Source organism: Prinia subflava, chromosome 7 (genome assembly GCF_021018805.1).
Source record: "Prinia subflava isolate CZ2003 ecotype Zambia chromosome 7, Cam_Psub_1.2, whole genome shotgun sequence".
Taxonomy (NCBI): Eukaryota; Metazoa; Chordata; class Aves; order Passeriformes; family Cisticolidae; genus Prinia; species Prinia subflava.
In genome coordinates, this window is record NC_086253.1 from 8,475,923 (window position 1) to 8,494,951 (window position 19,029).

At 39.9% G+C, this 19,029-nt stretch overlaps 1 protein-coding gene across 2 annotated transcripts in view; it reads left to right on the plus strand.

Annotated features, from left to right (window-relative positions):
* CFAP99 (cilia and flagella associated protein 99) overlaps nt 1-19,029 on the plus strand; it is a 55,893-nt gene that overhangs the window by 28,633 nt on the left and 8,231 nt on the right. For both annotated transcript variants that reach the window (XM_063401492.1, XM_063401493.1), the window contains exons 7-13: nt 2,680-2,760; nt 5,720-5,785; nt 6,723-6,782; nt 10,713-10,801; nt 13,050-13,254; nt 14,977-15,118; nt 15,905-16,056. In XM_063401492.1, the coding sequence (XP_063257562.1) occupies nt 2,680-2,760; nt 5,720-5,785; nt 6,723-6,782; nt 10,713-10,801; nt 13,050-13,254; nt 14,977-15,118; nt 15,905-16,056 (795 nt within the window). The remainder of the gene's footprint in view (nt 1-2,679; nt 2,761-5,719; nt 5,786-6,722; nt 6,783-10,712; nt 10,802-13,049; nt 13,255-14,976; nt 15,119-15,904; nt 16,057-19,029) is intronic.

Here is a 19,029-nt window from a genome sequence, read left to right on the forward strand (position 1 = left end):
ATGGTCCCCTGTTATCCAGGAGGAGGCAGTCAGAGAACTGCTGAGCTGCCTGGATGTTCATAAATCTGTGGGCCCAGATGGGATCCATCCCGGGGTGATGAGGGAGCTGGCAGATGAGCTTGCAATGTGTCTCCCATTCACAAAAAGGGTGGGAAGGAGGATCCTGGTAATTATAGGCCAGTTAGCCTGACCTGAGTACCCAGTAAGGTAATGGAACACTTTATACTGAGTCTCATCATGCAGAATTTACAGGATGGCCAGGATATCAGACCCAGCCAGCAGGGGTTTAGGAGAGGTAGGTCATGTTTGACCAACTGATTTCTTTTTATGACCAAGTGACCCACCTGGTGGATGCAGGAAAGGCTGTGGATGTTGTCTGTTTGGAATTCATCAAGGCCTTGGACACTGTCTCCCACAGCACACTCCTGGGAAAGCTGGCAGCCCATGGCTTGGACAGGAGCACTCTGTGCTGGGTCAGGAACTGCTGCATGGCCGGGCCCAGAGAGTGCTGGTGAATGGTGCTGCACCCAGCTGGGGGCCAGTGACCAGTGGTGTCCCTCAGGGATCTGTGCTGGGGCCAGCTCTGTTCACTATTTTTACTGATGACATGGATGAGGGTATTGAGTCTTTCATTAGTAAATTTGTGGACAACACTAAGCTGGGAGCGTGTGTTGATCTGTTGGAAGGGAGAAGGGCTCTGCAGAGAGATCTGGAACGGTTGGATGGATGGGCAGAGTCCAATAGGATTATGTTTAATAATTCCAAGTGCTGAGTCCTGTACTTTGGCCACAATAACCCCCTGCAATGTTACAGGGTGGGGATGGTGTGGCTGGACAGTGCCGAGGCAGAAAGGGACCTGGGGGTTCTGGTGACAGCAGCTGGACATGAGCCAGCAGTGTGCCCTGGTGGCCAAGGAGGCCAAGGGCACCTGGCCTGGATCAGGAATGGTGTGTCCAGCAGGAGCAGGGAGGTCATTCTGCCCCTGTACTCAGCACTGGTGAGGCTGTACCTCGAGTGCTGTGTCCAGCTCTGGTCCCTCAGTTTAGGAAGGACATTGAGTGCTGTGTCCAGCTGTGTCCCCTCAGTTTGGGAAGGACATTGAGACGCTTGAGCGCATCCAGAGGAGGCAATGAGGCTGGTGAGGGGTTTGGAACACAAACCCTGTGAGGGATGGCTGAGGGAGCTGGGGTTGTTTATCCTGGAGAAAAGGAGACTCAGGGATGACCTTGTCACTCTCCACAACCTCCTGGAAGGTGGCTGTAGTCAGGTGGGGTTGGTCTCTTTCTCCAGGCAGCAACTGACAGAACAAGAGGATAGAGTCTGAAGCTGCACCAGTGGAAATATAGATTGGATATTAGGAAAATGTTTTTTACAGAAAGGGTGATAAAGTACTGGAATGGTCTGCCCGGGGAGGTGGTAGAGTCACCATCCCTGGGTGTGTTTAAAAGAAGATTGGATGTGGTACTCCATGCCATGGTTTAGTTGAGATGTTAGGGTTGGGTTGGACTCGATGATGTTGAACGTCTCTTCCAACCTAGTGATTCTGTGATTATATAGTCCAATAAAGCTAGATGGGATTCCCATGTTCCCTGAACTGACCTCCAGTACAAGACAGAATTTATGTTTTCTCCATTAATTCTTGCATTAGTTCTGTAACTCCTAATTGATCTAGCACATTTTTAGCAAGATAAATATTTAGGCAGATGTCCAGTAAACTGTCAGACTATCTTACCCACACAGGAAGGAGACATTGAGTCTTTTTTCAGGGCTTACTCTGGGATAAATATACTGCTCAAGCAAATACAGAAATCAACCTGAAGTCCCTAGTGTCCTGGTAATCCAATTGACAGCCAGTCATGTCCTGGTCATTTTAGCTGACATGTGATTGCTTTCCCAGATCTTTGACTAATGCTAGAAGGACTCTCTGAGTCCTTTACCTCCCAGACATTTAATCCATACCTCCAGTGGTTTTCCCTTCCAAGGACATTGGGACAGCCATAGTAAATCAGAGCAAAGGGCCCTTTTGCCCAGTGTATTTTTTCCAGCAGTGCTTAAACACTGAAGTCTGGGAAGACCAGAGGGATGGGACAGCTGCTGCTTTTCTCCAGCTTCCTTCGCAGGGCCCCACTATTTCAGCTCAAAGACCTCCTCAGTTACAATGAAGTTCCTGGGTGTTTATTCAGCTTCAAGGTGTTTCTCTTCCTGAACTTCTTTAGAATCTGTAACTTGCTCCTACTACCACACACAGTGCCACAGCTTAACTTTATTCAGCTGCCCTATCTGGCTGTTGTTGATCTGAAAGCAAAGTTTATGAAATGCCAAACAGAACTGTTCCCATTCTGGAAACATTTTTCTCCCCTTGATAAGGCCTATAGGATTTATTATTGCTTTAGCCTTCCTTGTGCTAGTTCCAAATCTGTCTTTCTTTCTAGTCTTTTGACCAGGGGTTATGTTATATTGAACAGAACCAAAAAGCTAGGTAGTTCCAACTAATTGGAATCTGTCCCTGTCTTCTAGAGTGGCACTAATAGAAGAGAATCAATATTAAAAAAAAAACCAAACTGCTGCTGTTCTGTGGTAAAAGTGAACGAGCTCTTTTTTTTTTTTTTTGCTTGCAAGAATGTGTCACTTGGAATGTTTTATATCCCATATTGTAGAGATTTTTGTCTTTTAATATAGGTTCCTCCAAGCATCTATAAGCCTCCAAAGGAAAGAAAGCAACTAGAGGAAATCAAAACAAAAAATATCCAAAAAGCAAAAGTAAGTGTATTTTGTTCTTCTATCCTTTCCTTCTTTCTGAATTGGTTCTTCTATATTGTTCCATCTTCACAAATCTTAGAACTGTATCTGAAACATATCTACTTTGCAATTAAATAGCTTGTGGCTTTTTCTCTAGAGTAATGAGTTTTGTATCCTCTACTCTGCTTTAGCACCCTTTTCCCACTTCCTTTATTTTATTACTAATTGTCCAGGACAAGGTCCACCTTTTACTCACTGTATAAGTACCATAAGAGAAGCAGTCATATAAAGTAGCAGAAACATGATTATTTTCTTTTCTTCACAATGATTCTTCTAGTCCTATGGACATGTGGATTTATAAAGCAGTCACGTATTTATTAAGGCTTAGAATTACAAAATAGGTTCAATATTTTGGGGTTTTTTTCTGTAGTAATGGAAAAATAACCACATGTTATTCACTGTTTTAAAATACCAGCAGATTCTGACTACTTTTTTGTGCAGATTTCATACTCTTACATATTCTTCATACATTCCCTTCAGCAGATAAGAGTGAGAAGTCATCCTGGTTTATAAAGAAACAGAGTACATGATCTGTGTGTGGTAAGACAGCAGGAGAAGAGAGGGCCTGGAAAATACAAACAGATCTAGCTATTTGATCCAAACTTTGACTTGGATCTTGTTCAGTGAGATAGCTCATAGTTAAAGCAGTTTGTTGTTGTCTTCTCCTTGGAAAGGAATTAATGAAATGTCCATTTTCACTTTCTTTCCCCATTCCCACACTGCAGTCATCAAATACCAATATAAAATTGATAGAAGGTATGCCATGTGACTGCTTTTTATTAGCATGCTCCCACCCCCATTCTGAAAAAGCCTGACTCTAGTTTTCACTAGCCAGTACAAGGCCATTCATTACTGTTCTGGGCTGAACTCCTGTCCAAGTGAAAGGGGCATTGGAGTGAAAGCTTTAAAGTGTGACAGATTCTAGGGGGATAAACTTTGCATTCTTTTTGCTGGCCCATGCCTGATATTTCATTATAAAACAACACAACATTATTTTTTATCCTTTTACAGTTTTCATATTGTGGGCAAAGCACATCTATTTGTCTGTGTGCTTATTTGCATGTAAAAAATTGTCTAGAAAAGCTGGGAAAGAAAAGCCAAATATCACAGTGCCTACACCATCAAAAATCTATGACAACTGTAAAATCACTTAACCAGCTACATTCTTCAGTAAAGAAAATGCATTAATACAAGAAACAAAGATAAACCACCACAGAAATTATAGTTGCAATAACAGCAGTTTTTGTCACTTCTGGAATGTTATTAAAGGCATCCAAAGCATTCACAAAGGTCACTTCCCTAGACTGTTTGCTTAGCAAGCTGATATGATGGGTCCTAGCAGAAATATGTATGAAAGATGCCATTTGTTTCATAGCATTTTTGCAGAAGCTGTAGCTGTAAGAACCACATCTGAGCATCTGTGAGGAATGAGAACACTGGAAGCCACACTCTAGACAGTTATAGAAACACTGATGTTATCAGCTGCTGCCCAGAAAGCCCTTAGAAAATCTAGTCTGTATTTCCCAGCTTTGATTAGAGATAAATATCCGAAAAACTAGAAATGTGGTTGCCTGTACTTCCCTATATAATGACTGGGTCATTAATGCCAGGGCTGTGCCTATTGTGTGCATCCCTGGTTCAGTGATCCCTTGATCATAATTCTCTAATGTAACCATAGCCATTGTTTGTCAGCTGTCTGGAAACAGTTACTGCCAATGGTACTGATGTGCCATGGATAATTATGATACTTTTAAGCTGCTATCTGGACAAGCAACATGTTTCGTATGGGCAGGCCTATCCAAGGCCTGATGTCCTGTGCAAAGGATACATCCAGGCAAAACTGTGTAGAAAAATAATACTTGATTACTTCAGGTCTTTGTTCAGAAGTGAAAATTTATTTAACTACTAAGTCAAGCTTTTGGAATCCATCTTGGGACCAGTGTTGGTTCACATCTTCATTAATGACACAGATGAAGGGATTGAGTGCACCCTCAGCACATTTCCTAATGACACCAAGCTGGGTGGTGCAGTTGACACTCCTGAGGGACAGGACTCCATCGAGAAGTGGCCCGTGGGACTCTCAGGAGCTGTGACAGGACCAGGTGCTGATGCTGCCCTTGGGTCGGGCAGCTCCCAGGGTCAGCACAGGCTGGGCATGAACAGATCCAGAGCAGCCCTGAGAAGGACTTGGGGGTGCTGTGGGTGAGAGGCCGGACATGATCCAGCCATGGGCACTCACAGAAACCTCCCTGTCCTGGGATCATCCAAAGCACCGTGGGCAGCAGGGGAGGAGGGGATTCTGCCCCTCTGCCCTGCTCTGGTGAGACCCCACCTGCAGGGCTGCATCAGCCCTGGGGCCCCAGCACAGGAAGGAGCAAGTCCAGAGGAGGCCACCAAGAGGGATGGAGAACTTCTTCAATGAGGAAAGGCTGAGAGATTGGGATTGTTCAGCCTGGACAAGAGGCGGCTTCAGGGTGACCTAACTGTGGTCTTCCAGTACCAGAAGAGAGTCCACAAGAAGGATGAAGAGAAACTTTTTACAAGAGCAGGTAGTGACAGGACAAGGAGCAGTGGCTTCAGACTGAAGGAGGGTAGGTTTTGATTAGATATTAGGAAGAAAGTCTTAACTGTGAGGATGGTGAGGCACTCACACAGGAGGCTTAGAAAAGTTGTGGATGCCTCATCCCTGGGAGTGTTTAAAGCCAGGTGAGATGGAAGTCTGAGCAGCCTGGTCTAGTGGGAGGTGTCCCTGCCTATGGCAGAGGCTTTGGAACAAGATGATCTTTAAGAGCCCTTCCAACCCAAGCCATTCTGTGATTCTGAATATAGTGGTTGGGGCTACAAGACTTTTTAAGACGTAAAATTATTCTTAGAGAATTTAAATGTACCACAGTCTTTAAGATAATTGTTTTAATTTTAGGATCTGCTCCTGAAAGCAAATACTAACCAGTTCAGGTGTGCAACCATCAAGCCTGAAAAGAGAGAGGTATGGTGCAAAATACATATTGAAAAATTCCCCAGTAGGAAGATGAAATATGACTGGCATATTTAAAGATATCTCAGAGTATTTGAAAAAATTATGTTTATTTGGGCTTAAGAATTATGTGCTATGATTTATAGCTATAGTGTCATTTCACATCCCTATACCAACATTTGCCTCTTTGTATGCATAATGCACAACCCCCTTTTCTTATACTTCTGGTGCTGCTTTATTATTCTCCTAATTTTGAGACAAGCAACCTTTCTGTGAAACTGCTCCAACAAATCTCCAAACTGGCAATATTTCTCTAAATCCAAATATTATTTTTCCATTCATTTTGATGCCACAGAGCAGCCAAGCTGAGGGAATACTGGTCCCATTCAAAGAACCTTTGCTTTGGTTGCTTCCCAGTTCACAGTTATGTCACAAAACTATGTATGTAATATATTCATTTCAGCATCACTGCTGCATATTCTATTCACTGTATTCACCCCCATGATACCAGACAGTTTCACATCAGTACCTATAGCTAACATCATTAAATTAATAAGCATCAGGAAATGTATTTTGGCATCCTAGTTTGTCCTCTCAGTATGTATTTCAGTTAAAAGCTGAATATATTAATATATATATGTAAATAGTATTTCATAGTCAAAGAAAGAATTATTGTTACTTCTTACTGTTATTTTAGTCAATATTTGGTTATTTGGTATATTTAGTCAATATGCCTTTATATGGTTGTATTCTCACTAGGTTGAGTGTACATAGCAAGTTCTTGTGTATATTACAATTCCAAAATATGTCCCCTGTGTATTTGTTACTCTCCAAAAAAATATTTGACGAATATTCAAGTGTTAGTTTTGATAAATACCTAGTATCTTTTGCTAAGTAATTGAAAATTTGTTTCTGAAATTAAATAATGTATTTTTGGTTTGAACTGCAGAACATACATGACAGTATGGAGAGTAAACCAGCATTCAAGGCTCAAAAGATCCAAAGCAAGGTGAGTAACCTTTAAAGAACTGTTTTCATACATAGTTGAAAATTTGACACACATGCAAATCTTGTGATGATGGAAACTCGACTTGAATCCGTGTTTTTACGCTGAAGTCTTTGGCCAGGAACGTGGCATGGATTAGGTCTATAGTTCATAGATTTTGTCCTATGCACCATTAATAATCCAGAAAGAAAGGTCAGGGAGTGACAAGAGCAGGGCTACTCCATGACAGAAGAGAAATAAGGAGCCAAAGGTGATGACAGCACAGGCAGTGGCCTCACCAAGCAGGACACAGTATGTGAATATGAGGAGGTTGGTGGCAGTGATGGGTTCTGCTGACAGCAAGTCACCCTTGGACCAAACAAGGTCAGATCTGGGGCCCACCCAAAGTCCAGTCAGGACACAAAGCTACAACAGCAACCCAGGTCCATGACAGCAGGAGACAGAAATGGAGAGACAACCAGGAGTGGAAGAATTCCCAGCATAATGGAAACTGAAACCCATTTCTAAGTCTAACTGGGGCTCCCAGGCCAGTGAGCAGATGGTGTGAGTGGAGGTCCTGCGTGAGACTGGGTGATCAAAACCTTCTGGGTGGGGTCAGGGTGATCCCTGAACCTTTTGGTTCCCTGAGGTAAACTGCATGCAGTTGTAACCATATTGTGTACACAATCTAACTATATTGCCTTAACAGTGTTTTCAGCTACAAAGGGAAAAGATTTTATGTAAAATAGTATGAAATGAGAATTGCCCTCAGCAAAAAAAGCATTATGAAACCTTGGTTTAAGAACTCAGCATAAGGACAGAAGAATCTTGCATCAGTACATCACTGTTTCAAAATGAGATCCTGAAGACTGCTGAGCAATCATTCCAGCTAATGACTGTCTGATACACAATATACAATCAGGCTGGATGTTTGCCTTGTTTCCTTCAGACACATACTGAGGTCATGAAATCCACTATCCTGATTGCTTCTCTTGTAGAATTTTCAAGGGTCAGAGAATTGTAAACATGGGAAAAGAGCTGTTCAGCCTCAAGTGGAACACATCAAAACTCACATTTGCTGTTTCTGCAATAACTGCACTACAGATAATCTTCACTCTTATATTGTTCAATCTGGCACCTTTCATTTGTTTCAAATTCTTATGCAGAGTAATTTCAGCTGTGCTTGTATTGTGTCTCAAAAAATCTTGTGAGCAGGTCTGCCTACTCTTTAAAACTATGCATTTAGGTACAGCTCATAAACACTGTGAAAAGACTGATTCTCCACTTGGGGGACTGGGCATCTGGCAAGTATTTCTAAAGCCTGTCTGGCATTTATCGCACACTGAAGTTATCTTTAGTAACTGTATCAGCTACTCAGTCTGCTTGTTTACAGTCCAGCAGCATTTAAATTACAGTAAGGTAATAAGATCCTAGTTCATTGTGCACAAAAAGAAAAAGCCCCAAACCAGGAAACATTTACACAGTCAAAACAAACTCATGTGACCTGTAATTACGTAGGCTCAGTTCAGAACTCTGTATATTCCATTGCCCTTCCTGTTAATATAAACTAATAAAAGTTTAGTGCAGACTAACAAGAGTCAACCCATCTGCCTAAATTGCATCAAGAAAAATATGTATTGGGCATCTTCTGGCATTGATTTTGGCCACTCCTAAAACTTGCTGTTATCTTCTCTAGATGCATAAACAGTTTTATCTTGTCTAAACACATTTGCCTTAAGGTTAGTTAGGTGATATTCAAGATGCTGCTGTAACTTTCAAGCAGAGATAGGCATATTGATATTGATTTTGAAAATACTTTTTATTCCTGTAATAGGCCTGTTCCACAGGCCTTCCTGCCTGTGCAGCTTTGAGTAAAAAAATCCTAAAAGGATGGTTTATCCAAGATATATATGTAAAATTTTAATCTATCTTCAAATTAACGAAATTATATAATATTTTAATCTAGTAGTATTTTGCTTTCCCCTTTCTAGAACACCCACAATATATGAAATATATTTTTATTCATTTTAGAGACATATATTATGTGCAGCAGCAATTATTTCTCTTGCTGTTCCAAAGTATCTATTCATTGTTTTCACTGGGAGAATAAGACAGTACAAATGCATCATCACTCTGTCTCAGTCTGCCTCTTGCTCATATCATATTTGCTCTTTACATATTTATTGGTTTTGGTGAGCTGTTGCATGTTCATTAGGTGGCAATAGTGAATATGATATTTTTCCACAAGAATTAGTGTTCTGTAATTTTCCCACTTCCATTTTCTGATCTTGAAAAAAGGAAAGATATCTCACAACAGGAAGAAAATGAGTAAAATTCAGAACTTCCTTGAATACTATATGACATAGAAGAATCTATTCGGTTTACTTATACCTGCCTGCACATGTCTTGGGATTCCTAGTTATTTTGATTATATTGCCATATTTCTGTTTCATTGTCAGTCCGATTTCTGGTCAATAAACTGTGAAACTCAAGTTTAAGGTATTTCCATAATAGTTCTTAGTTCAGTTCTCTATCCAAATTATAGTTGGTAAATAGAGAACATGAAATCTGTAGACACAGAAAACTGTCAAAACTGTGGAAACATCTACATGTGTCAGGGAAAATGTCTTCCCTAAGGAAACATTTTATACACAGTACAGGCATAAAATACAAACTGTTCATATAAGGCAGAAAGCTTTGAGATGTGTTGAGATGCAGATCAAAAGGCAGAATGTCATTGGGCATTAAGAAGTCATAGTAAGTCAAACAAAAGAAATAAAATGCATTGGTTTGGATTCTTTTCCTAAATCCTTCAAGCTATCATTATTTTGTCAAGAAACTGACAGGTAATTAATTTTTTTGCATTAAAATATGCTATCTGTGTGAAAAACATCCTTTTACTTAGTGAATTCTAGGTGATGGAATGTGTTTGCTATCCTCAACCTACCTAATTAATATCATTTATAACTCATGCTTTTTCCAGTTATGTATTTCAGGAGACGTCACATTTCTGCATACAATATTTGCAGTATGTAGCTTGAGTGATTCTGTGCATCTGTTTCTCAGCTACTCATTAAGTTCTTCATTTGGAATTTAACTACATATTTGAATTCTGAGCACAGAACTTGTCTGGATTTAAATCAAACGTGTTATGATTAAGCTTTGTTTTCTGCAGGAATGATCCTTGTTCTTGTTTCAGCAGCACTGCTTTGCCTTGGTTCAGATCAGGTCTCTTCCGTGTGTCTGCAAAGCTGACCCATTTTCTCTGAATACCCTACCTGTGCAGGGAACAATTTCAACTAGCAGAGAAACTGATCCTTTCCCCCCTCATTTGAAGTTGTGTGGGAGTCAGTCTTAACACAATACTTTAAAGAGCTAACAAAGCAGCCACAGGATCCAGCCCAACTTACACCCTGAGGCCTGAAAGTCACTGAGGACTGTTCTTCACTTATCTAGAAAATGGATATGGCAATGGGTGATTGCAGTCATCTTGGAAATTCGTCTACACTGTCATAGTGATTATTTATAAAATGCTTCTAAGATATTCCTGTCCAGGTGCCGCTTTTGTTTTACTTCATTGTTTTGGCTAACTGACCATCTTTCAGAGAGGCAGTTTATTGTCTTCGTCCAAAACAGATCAAATCCTTTTGCACAATGTATATGAGCATTGGAAAATATGAAAGGAAGTGAAGACATTCTATGGGATTTGACATGGTCTAAGAGTGATTACAAATTTATAATCCACTTGAGGGACTTTGCTGATTTCTTAAGCAGCTTGAGTGGTTTATGAGCAGCATGCAATTTCATTGTGAATGTCAGATTAATGCTAGATGAATACTTTAAGCAAAATTTATGTTGTCTTGGGTCAATTTATTTAACCCACTGAGATGTTTTTATACTCTGCTTTATGGTTTACATTACTAACTATGGGATATACATTCCCTTTCCTGACAGATTGACAATATACCCGTTAAATTAAACACAGCAGCTATTTTGAGGGAGGATGCCCTCTACCAGCGGAAATTGGAAGAGGAGATCAGAAGGTAGGACCACGTTCCACCTAGGATTGCTTTGCACATCCCTGGATATAGGATAATGAACCATATCAAAAATAATTAAGTAAATTCCAGGTAAACTAAACTAATGGATCTGTTGTAGGGCATTCTATTCAATAAAAACAGTTGACAAATGAAAAGAGAAGTGGATTGAGGTGGACTGAAGAAAAAGTCTACAGTAAAGTAATTCTTTTTGTGTAGATTCTGTACAGCGTTACTGCGTTCTGATTTAGCATTCTGGCTGGTGTCCACTTGCAAAGTCCAACAGGGATCACTTTTATATTTATTCCAATTCTCCGGACTAAATAATGACCCAAATACACATCTATTTCTTTGTCCTTTGTACAAGATGCATCTATATGAAGCCACATAATTTCATACATCTCAATTTACATCTCAATTTTCTTCAATGTTTGTTGTCAACTACGTGCCAAGTTTGATACTTGTTTATATGTACATAAAAATACCTGTCCATTTCTATCACAGTAAGATATAGCACACTAAGAATGTGCTGTTCCTCAAAGCAAGATAAGACAAGAGCTGAGAGTGACAGCAGGACATGTAGGGACAGTGTCCTCACTGACAGCAGCTCCATGATTCCGTGGCAGGCAGCAGGACAGATCCAGGGACAGACAGCAGGGTCAGCCAAGGGTGCTACAGGAGTCCAAAGGGACGAGTCTGAGCCAAAGTCCAGCCAGGAAGCCAAGACAAGAAGGCAGGGTCAACCCAGCCCTGGGCTGGGTGCAGGCTGCTCTATGGAGCAGCTTAGGCAAGTTAAGCTGGGCTTAAATGTGTCTCCTGGGAAGAAACTGCACACACACCAACCAGGACTTCTCATAGCTCTTCCTCACACAGTTCTTTTCCCTCCAATCCCATCCAGTGTTAGACAGTCCCACTGCAGCAGAGCTGTCCTTGAACATAAGCAGGGAATCCAACATGAGGGGGAAGGGGGTAATAAGAGGTTGCAGGTCCTTTTGTGCATTTAGCACTCTAAGAAACTCTGACATAAGGATTCCTCCTAATGTCGGCAACACAGGTTTTCAGAGGATGTTTACTAGGGAGAGGGTGACTCCTGGATGGCCACTGAAGGTTGTATTCTACAACTAGAATCACATAACATTTTCACTAAAAGACTTCACAAAGATAAAACTCGTATCATGTCATCTTGTTTTAGTATAACTTCTAATCCAGCCAGCTTAGCAGGGTAAGTACTAAATATTGATAGCATTTTAAACCCTGCAAAGACTGTGTAAGTTTGGATTTGATCTTTGGACCTAGCAGATTTTGGTTCATGCATCAGGATTTCAGCAGGTAGGTATTAAACATCACTCAGGTTCTGTTATCAGCTATTCATGTATATTAAGGTTCTTCCATATTACATATGCTGCTGTTCACTGTAGCTGGCAGAATTTGTTCCACTCAGCAAAGGAATAGTTCCCTCTAACTTGACAGTATTTTATCTTAGTGAGTTTTAAACTTCAGCTGCATTTAACACAAAACAGATATATATAGAGAGAGATAAATATATATATAAATGTATCACATGTATATGCATTGGGGAGCAGCAGTAGGAGGCAATTGACTCCATGTTTGTGTCTGTGCCCTAATTATTGGCTCATTCCCTCCTCTGCTGCAGGACTTGATGGGCCTGCCCAGGGCTTTGCTATGTTTTTCTCTCTCAGCTGAGCACAAAAAATAGGGATGTGACTTTGCTTAACAGCTGAATACTTTTTTGAGCTGAATGCCTCATTACAGCAATATTATTTAATTGACAAAATACAAAACAGAAATAGTGTCAAGCAAAAGTTTTTTGTTCTCTGTGTTAAAGTGAATGAGAGGGTTGCCAAAGAGAAAAGTTGTCTGTTCTTTCTGCCTCTAAGCAAAGCAGTCCTCTGAGAAAATGTACATCCCTTTACTCTGATTCTCTCTGCTCCTTATGAGAATCCATACACAGCTAAAGTTTGCCCTCTCTTGGGGCTTTGTTTTACTGAAAACTTTCAGGTCCATGCTCTCATGCACTTTATTCCAGTCTGGCTTTCTCAGGCTTTACACATAGTAGGAACACTTCTTAGACTGGAATTAAAATACTTCTGTCAAATGACTTTGTGAGGACTGCCTTTTTTCTCTGCAGAGATCAAACACTTTGTATCAAAGGCTACTGGAATTGTTTTACGAACTGAGGCAGGGCTACCTGCCAGATCCCTAGAACAGTATACTCTTTCTTTCTCTCTTGCAGAATTGAAAATTTGCAACAAGGGGCTGGGGATCTATCTGAATTCTTGGAATGGCAGAAACAGATGCGTGAAAAAGATTTGGGAGAACAGCTGACTGAAATGGAGTGTAGGAGGCTTCAAGGGAAACTGAGCTATGAAGAGGCAGTTCTAGCCCATCAGAATGTAATCCAAGAAAACAAGAAGAAAGCTGATCTATTGAGAGACAAGGTAATACATACAGGGATGCTCAAATTTTGCTGACTTCCAATCTGTGCAAACCATAGCACAGATGATACCTACTATTAGAGGTGTAAAATCCTATGCAGTGTCTTTACTCACTGGAGTCTGCAAACAAAGGAAAAAGAGGGCTATAACTTCCAGACATAGCAAGGTTTGCTTATACATGAAAGTACTTTTTACAAGGATTTTTTGTTTGATTTACACTTAACTTTGATTTACATCAAGTAAATTGAATAACAGCAGAAGGTCAAAGTATGCTCCCCTATATTCTGTCATTATGCAAATCCTTTTGGAGCAGATACTTAGACACTAAGCATCATTAGCATTGAAATCAACAATATATAACTGGTTTCTTATAATTACTGATATAATTCAATTTACTTCATATTATCTGACACACTAGATCTCTCTTAGGTAAAAATTCAGACAGACAATCCTCTTTGAATCCATATATATGGAAAACTGAATATTTATGCCAAGAAATATTTTCACACTGTTTTCAATCTGGCAAATCACAGTTTCTCAAAATCATTGCTAGATCTTTGTGTTATTTTCGCAACTCACATTACATTTTCCTAGTGCTTTTCTTATAAACTAAACAGGTGATCAAGTATCACCAACTACTATGGATTTAAAACTTCTCACAGACACCATCACATTGTTTTCTATTTGTCCAGTTTGTTGCTGTGCCCTGTAGGCCAGTACCTGTCTCTCGACCATCTCACAAAAGTCAGTGCAGTGTCTCAGCAACATAAAATGGGACCACAAATGTACAAAATTTTCATCAAGACCATGCTACAAAAGGAAATTTGCTGAATGAGTGTCTTTTCTGTCCTATAATACCTTTCAATCTTTTTTGGCATAGAGTCTTCACGTTTGTTTAGAAAGACTGTAGCAAGAACTTATGTGAACCCTAGTGTGTACAACTGAGCACAGCGTGATTGTTCATACTCATTCCAAAATTGCATTTGTTATATTCTCTTCGACTTCAGAGCATATGTGTTTGATTTGTTAGCAGAAATGTCCCAAAATGAATAGGTTTGGGGATGTGCAAATAAGACTTGCTCTAACCCAACCAATTCCATGTAGCTCCCTTTTCTTGTCAACAAGCAGGACATATTATCCATTTGCAGATTTCCAGATGTACTGGACACCAATTGCCCATTCCCCAATGTTCAGCTGTCATGCTGACCCGCTTCCTTCTTTTAAAACTCTGGTCTTCCATCTCAAACAGGAAGAACAGCAAGGAATCTAGTTTGGGAAAATCAATTTTCCTGCTTCTTGTTCCTTTCCTCTGACAAAGAAAGGAACATGGTACCCAAAATTTAACTTGACATTACAGAGCTATGACTTGAGCCCAAGAAGTTCCTGCAGGCACATACCTAGCAGTATATTAGATTTGCACACTTCTTGCTGTCTCACAACCAGATACAGAAATAACTCTTTTTGTTTGCTCTTGGAAACATGTAGAAGGGAGTCAGGGAAAATAGCTGTAAAAATGTCATGCAGGGCAGTTGTGTGTAAATAAAACACAGAGAGGGGATTTTAAATCTGGGTCTCTTTCTTGTCCCCAGCCTTTACTTGTCCTTTACTACTTTTGTGGATGATGTAATAGTTTGAATCCAATTTTCCTTGCCCTGTTTCAAAGATTTAAGGGACTCAAATCACCACCTATCAGGATTTGTATTCACCTGGTTTTTTGTGATTTAGAAAGCAGAGCTGATGCACCTGTATGCAGAGAAATGTCTACAGGAACAGAAAGAAATGAAAGAGCTGGTGGAACAGGTCATGGAAGGACACAAGAATGTAAAGCAAGCAAAAGCAAAGATCCAGGAATACAAACAACAGATAGGTATATATATTGCCAGAAAAATGAGAGGCGATGCTAAATATCCCCAAGTTACTTCATCTTTCTTTTAGTGGGCCAATTACAATTTTTACAGAAGGGAAAGTGAAATTGAGGGAAAGATCCAGGCTATACATTCCCATGAATGTATGAATATGAATTCAGGAATCAGCTGGTAATGGGTAGATCAGAAATTCTAAGCTACTGGTCACGGGAATTGCTCTTTGTTTAAACAGGAGAAATACATCACTAATCTTCTGCAACCAGTTTCCCTTCCATCTAAAAGTAGCACATGTAAATGACTCTACTTTTTGTCAAATGCAGACTTCTCTGCTTGTGTATCTCCATAGTTGTATTCATAAGGATTGAGGCAGGCAAAGAGTGTTAGTCACTCCAAAATGGACTAGCAGAGCCTAGCAGCCTTTGCAATTCATTTTTTTTTCTAAGATATACATAGCTTGGAAAACTATAAATCTTTTCTATTTTATAATATCCTTTTATTAAGTAATGAAACAGTATGTACAAATGATAACAGAAATTACAAAGCAGTAATTCAAAGTGTCTGTGTATGTATATAGTACATTTATGTGCTGAATAGAAGGATAGATGGTGGAGGTGGGAAATACTCATTTGTTTCTTTAATGATTCCTCCCACCAATACCAGACTGTTCCCTTAAGTACCTTTAGATCATTATTATTATCATTATTCATGAATGCATATGAATTTTCCTCCAGATGGACTACTTGTTAAAATAGGCAAACAGCTAACTGAGATTAATTCTTATCTTTCAGTTCAGCAAGTTTGTGAAGAAAGTGGAGAACTTCTGCGGCAAGCTTTAGAAGAAAGGGAGGACGAGAATAGGAAAAGATATGAACAAGTTCAACAAATACGAGCTATTGAGTCTGCACCTAGCATCAGACACAAGTTTGTTGATTTAACAGAGGTAAGCTCAAAAGGAAAAACTACTGTTTTTACATAAGTGTGTACTGTGTATGTTTCACACATTAAGAGGGATTGTGTACTGCAGATATGTCACAGTCCGGATGGATGAAGTACAAAGTGACTCCATACGTGTCGTATTTTGTCATATTGCATGACAAAAGTTAGATCTCAAATGGAACATTGACAAAGTCTAGAAAATGAAAATTTTATCAAGAAGAATATTCTGATGGCAAGTGAAATCTTAGTCCTCTTGAACCTTCTTTGAATTTTGCCAATAGGATCTGGGTTTCCCAGTATCTTCCAAAAAGAGACTGGACAGTGGTTACAAGATGTTCTGTGCATCTTCACAAATCAAATATTTGTCAGTCAGGGTAAGAACTTAACACAAAGTTTGGACTGATTTGTAGTTAGTCATATTGCAGTGGTGGTGGCCATGGTAATTAGCAAGATTAATTTCCTTTGCTTTCAAAACTGTCAGCATTCAGGTACATGAAAGAGATGGTCAAGAAAACCCCAGACCTTCTGAGTTTTTACAATTCTGTGTAAATGACTTTTGTGTGTAAGTCTGTAGTTTACAGTAACTGTATTAACTGTATCTCAATCTCCTTGGACTTGCTGTTGATGCACAACAACTCATCTGCCTGAGATTGGGCTCTGCAATGCCCAGACTTAGGCAGCATCCAGAAATCTGTTATCTTATTTGTTAACTTAATCAGAAGCACACAAGGAGATTAGTCATAAGGAATACATTTTTAACAATGTGTGATGATCCACTGACACAGGCTGCCCAGAGAGGTTGTGGATGCCCCATCCCTGGAAGTGTTCAAGGCTGGGCTGGATGAGGCTTGAAGCAACCTGGTCAGGAGGATGTTCTTGGCCATGGCAGGGCATTTGAACTAGCTGGCCTTTAAGGTCCCTTCCAACTCAAATCATTCTGTGATTCTTCATCACAACTTCACTGTTCCTTTATACTGACTGTTACAGTAGCACTCCAGTGAATTGGCACACTTTTGGTGATAGCTTGCCCTTTTTTTCTTTCTACAAAAGGCTTTTTCAGGCATAGTGCAATGAAATATTTGTCCACAAAATTCCTATTCATTCTCCTGATTTTTAAAGTACCAGTTCTTCCCTTCATGGTACTTTAGTTGCTTGAACACCAGCAGTATCTACTGCATGAGTATAGAACTTTTCTTATATTAGGAACTACTTCACTGGCTTCACTGAGCATTTTTGAAATGCAGACACTCAAAGCATTCAGCTTCTACCACTCTATGCCTTGACCAAATTCTCTTTCCTAGACGTGTTTGATGTTTGCTTGTCATGCTCAAACACTACCACTGATACAGATAGATAGATAGATAGATTGATAGATAGATAGATGGATATACCCTGTTGCAAAACATTTCCCTTTTACTTCCTGTGAATACAACTCAATGGTCATTGACTAGTTTTTAAACTAGAAACCAAGTAATATGGCACTTGCTATTTGCAAATCACTCTAAAGTGAAAGCTCAGGAGATCACAGTATCAGGAAGGCTGGAAGAGACCTTCAAAATCATCCAGTCCAACTGTCAACCCAAAACAACCAAAATATTATTACATTAACCTATGGTAGTACATCTTTTTCAAAAGTGCATATTTTTATGTAAAAATAAAGACTACATAACACTGAACTCTTCTGCCAATTATCTACTGATGCTACTGGTGACCATTGTTTTGGTGACTGGCAGACGTGCGGAGCACAGGAGCAGAAATCACTCAGACAATATTGCACAACCAGCCTCTAAATGAAAAACCAATGATGGTCACTTTTTACTAACTCAACTTCTGGAGCTCTAGGAAAAGAAGCTATGGAGACCAAAACTGCTGGAAATCTTATGGCAGAGAAAGCCAAGCCTGGTTGGTTGTCATATTCTATTTTGTGGCTTTACTGTTCCTGGCCACTTATGCCCCACTCCCCTTACTGTCATCTTCATTTTTTTTTGACTTTCCATTTGTTTCATGGACCACTGCTCAGAAGAGCCAGAGAATGATCACTGGAGGACAAGCACCTGACTAGACTGCTTAGATGGCATCCCAGACCAGGGAAGAGAGACTGAATTACAGTCAGTTCTTCAAGGCAAACTGACTGTCTGAGCATCTATGATGGAGCATCCTTCTCTTTTCCAGTTTCTTTCCCTTCCCCTTCATGTTCAGTTTTGGAAAAAGCTCACAAGCAGAAAGGTCACTAGTATTTTGCCAACAACTCACTTCGTATTCAATAAAAGGGGATTTTTTTTAATGTGCTATGGTACAAGATACACACCAAAGGTGTGTACCAAAACTGTGTTAAGATAGACAAAAATAATATTAGTCGGAGTGAAATTGATTAAATTTTGCAGAGAAAGCTACACGGGAGCTCACTATTTGTGTGGGTTTGTGCAAGTTTTCCATACATGCAGGTGAACTGAGATTGCAGCAAGGTGAGTGTTGCTCTTTGCTCCCAAGTACCAAGTGACAGGACAAGATGAAATGGCCTCAAATTGCACCAGGGGAGGCTTATATTGGGTGCTAGGAAAAATTTCTTCCCAGAAAAGTTTGTCATGCATTGGAACAGACTGTCCAGGGCAGTGGCTGAGTTGCAATCCCTGGAGATTAGAAGTGGCACCTAAGGACCCAGCTTCATGGTGGTCTTGAAAGAAAAGAAAAGTATATATAAGAGCAAGGGCCGAAAACTTAAAGCCTTCACAAAGCTGTTAGGAAATGATCCATCTTTGTTTGCAAACTAAAGTGCAGAAGTCTTTCTTTAGATCTCAGAAGCTCATTATCATTCATATTGCAAAATGGATACTAAAAAGCCTTCATTAAACATTCAGGTTTGAATATTTTAAACTTGGCATTATGATCTGAACTTTCTGGGAACACAGCATTGTTTAGTCCTAGACATTTCAGATAAAAATAGTAGATACCAGTATAGATTATAGATCAAATGCAT